We start from the raw sequence: 1687 nt of genomic DNA on the forward strand, positions 1-1687 counted from the left end.
CAGTCTCTCACCTGGACACCCCAAAACTCTCACCTGGACACCCCCAACTCTCACCTGGACACCCCCAACTCTCACCTGGACACCCCTCATACTCAGCCACACCTCACTCCAACCCCCCCCAGAAGGGTTTCTGACCCTTTCTAGATAAAAGGTCATTTTTTTCTAAGAATTCCACTTTTTCCCCCAAAATTATTCCTCCCTCTCTCTCACCCTGCAGGGCTCAGGTAGAGCCTGAGCTTCCGGGACAGGTGCCTGGGGACAGCCGGGCATGTCCCCCCGGAGCGGGGGCTGGCAGGGCAGGAACAGCCCCCGCTTTGTTCCCAAAGTGGGCCAGAGCTGTCGGGAGCACAAAGGGCCCTGAGGAGCCCTTGGCCGGAGCCGGGGCCAGGCTGGAGCTAAAATTGGCTCTGTGGGAATTCACTGGCAGGCTCCAAAGATGGAGCGGGAAGCGCGGCAGGGAGGTCACACCAGGACAGAGGAGGGACGAGCGTGTCCCCATCCCATGTCCCCATCCCGTGTCCCCACCCCGTGTCCCCATCCCGTGTCCCCAGCTGTGTCCCCAGTCCATGCCCAGCAGTGCAGGTGAAGCTCTCTGGGACCCACAGGTGCTGCAGGGCTGGGAGATGCTCTGGGGAGAACCCCCAGATCCCCTCAGGGGTGACAGCGCAGCAGCCGCGTCACCAAATCTCCAGGCTCGGTGGCCTCAGCTCCACGCGCCACCAAAGCAAGACCAAGCCAGCCCTTGCCACCCAAAATTCCAGGTGCCCACCCTCGTGGGACCCCCCTGTGGAGGCGGGCAGCTCTCCCGTGGCTCAGTCCCATCCCGCCAGGACATGCCGCGCCCTCCTGGTGGTGGCACCTGCCACCCCCTCCGCCCTCCCTGTGCCCCCTCAGTCCGTCAGCACCACCAGCTCGCCGTCACTCTTGTCCTCGCCCTCCGAGTCCTCGTCCTCGCTGTAGCGGTACATGTCCCCCTCGGCCACCGAGTGCCCGTCGTCCCCGGTGTCACCGTCCTTGAGGCTGCGGGTGTTGACGATGACGGGCATGGTGGGGTCCACGCCGCGGGGCAGGTAATGCTCCAGGAGGGGCGGGGGCAGCTGGACGCCCACCGGCCGCGGGTACAGCACGTCCGAGGAGCTGGGGGGCACCTGGCTGCCCTGTGGCCTGTGGGACACGGGGGACGGGCACTGAGAGGGCAGCGAGGGGTCACAGGGACAGCTGTGGGGGATGTTCTGTGGGGGGGCAGGGGGGAACCAACCCCATGGAACCAGGTGAGACCCCACCCCGTGTCACCAGGTGAGCCCTCACCACATGGAACCAACCCCATGGGCACCAGGTGAGCCCCCAACCCATGTCACCAGGTGAGCCCCACCCATGTCACCAGGTGAGCCGTCACCCCATGGAACCAGTCCCATGGGCTCCAACCCCATGGGCACCAGGTGGGCACCCACCCCATGATGACCAGGTAAGGCCCCACTCATGTCACCGGGTGAACACCCATGTCACCAGGTGGGCACCAACCCCATGGGTACCAGGTGGGTCCTCACCCCATGGAACCAACCCCATAGGCACCAGGTGAAGCCCACCTGTGTCACCAGGTGAGCCCCACCAATGTCACCAGGTGAGCCCCCACCAATGTCACCAGGTGAGCCCTCACCCCATGGAACCAACCCCATGGGCACCAGGT

The 1687-nt window shown here is 65.1% G+C and overlaps 1 protein-coding gene across 1 annotated transcript in view; it reads right to left on the reverse strand.

Moving 5' to 3' along the window:
- Positions 1–6: 6 nt before the first annotated feature.
- Positions 7–1687, reverse strand: part of SOX13 (SRY-box transcription factor 13) — a 24079-nt gene continuing 22398 nt past the window's right edge. The window contains exon 13 of the mRNA XM_033519854.1: positions 7–1232. Coding sequence (XP_033375745.1) covers positions 891–1232 — 342 coding nt within the window. The 3' untranslated portion in view covers positions 7–890. The remainder of the gene's footprint in view (positions 1233–1687) is intronic.

This window comes from Parus major, chromosome 26 (assembly GCF_001522545.3).
Source record: "Parus major isolate Abel chromosome 26, Parus_major1.1, whole genome shotgun sequence".
Classification (NCBI taxonomy): Eukaryota; Metazoa; Chordata; class Aves; order Passeriformes; family Paridae; genus Parus; species Parus major.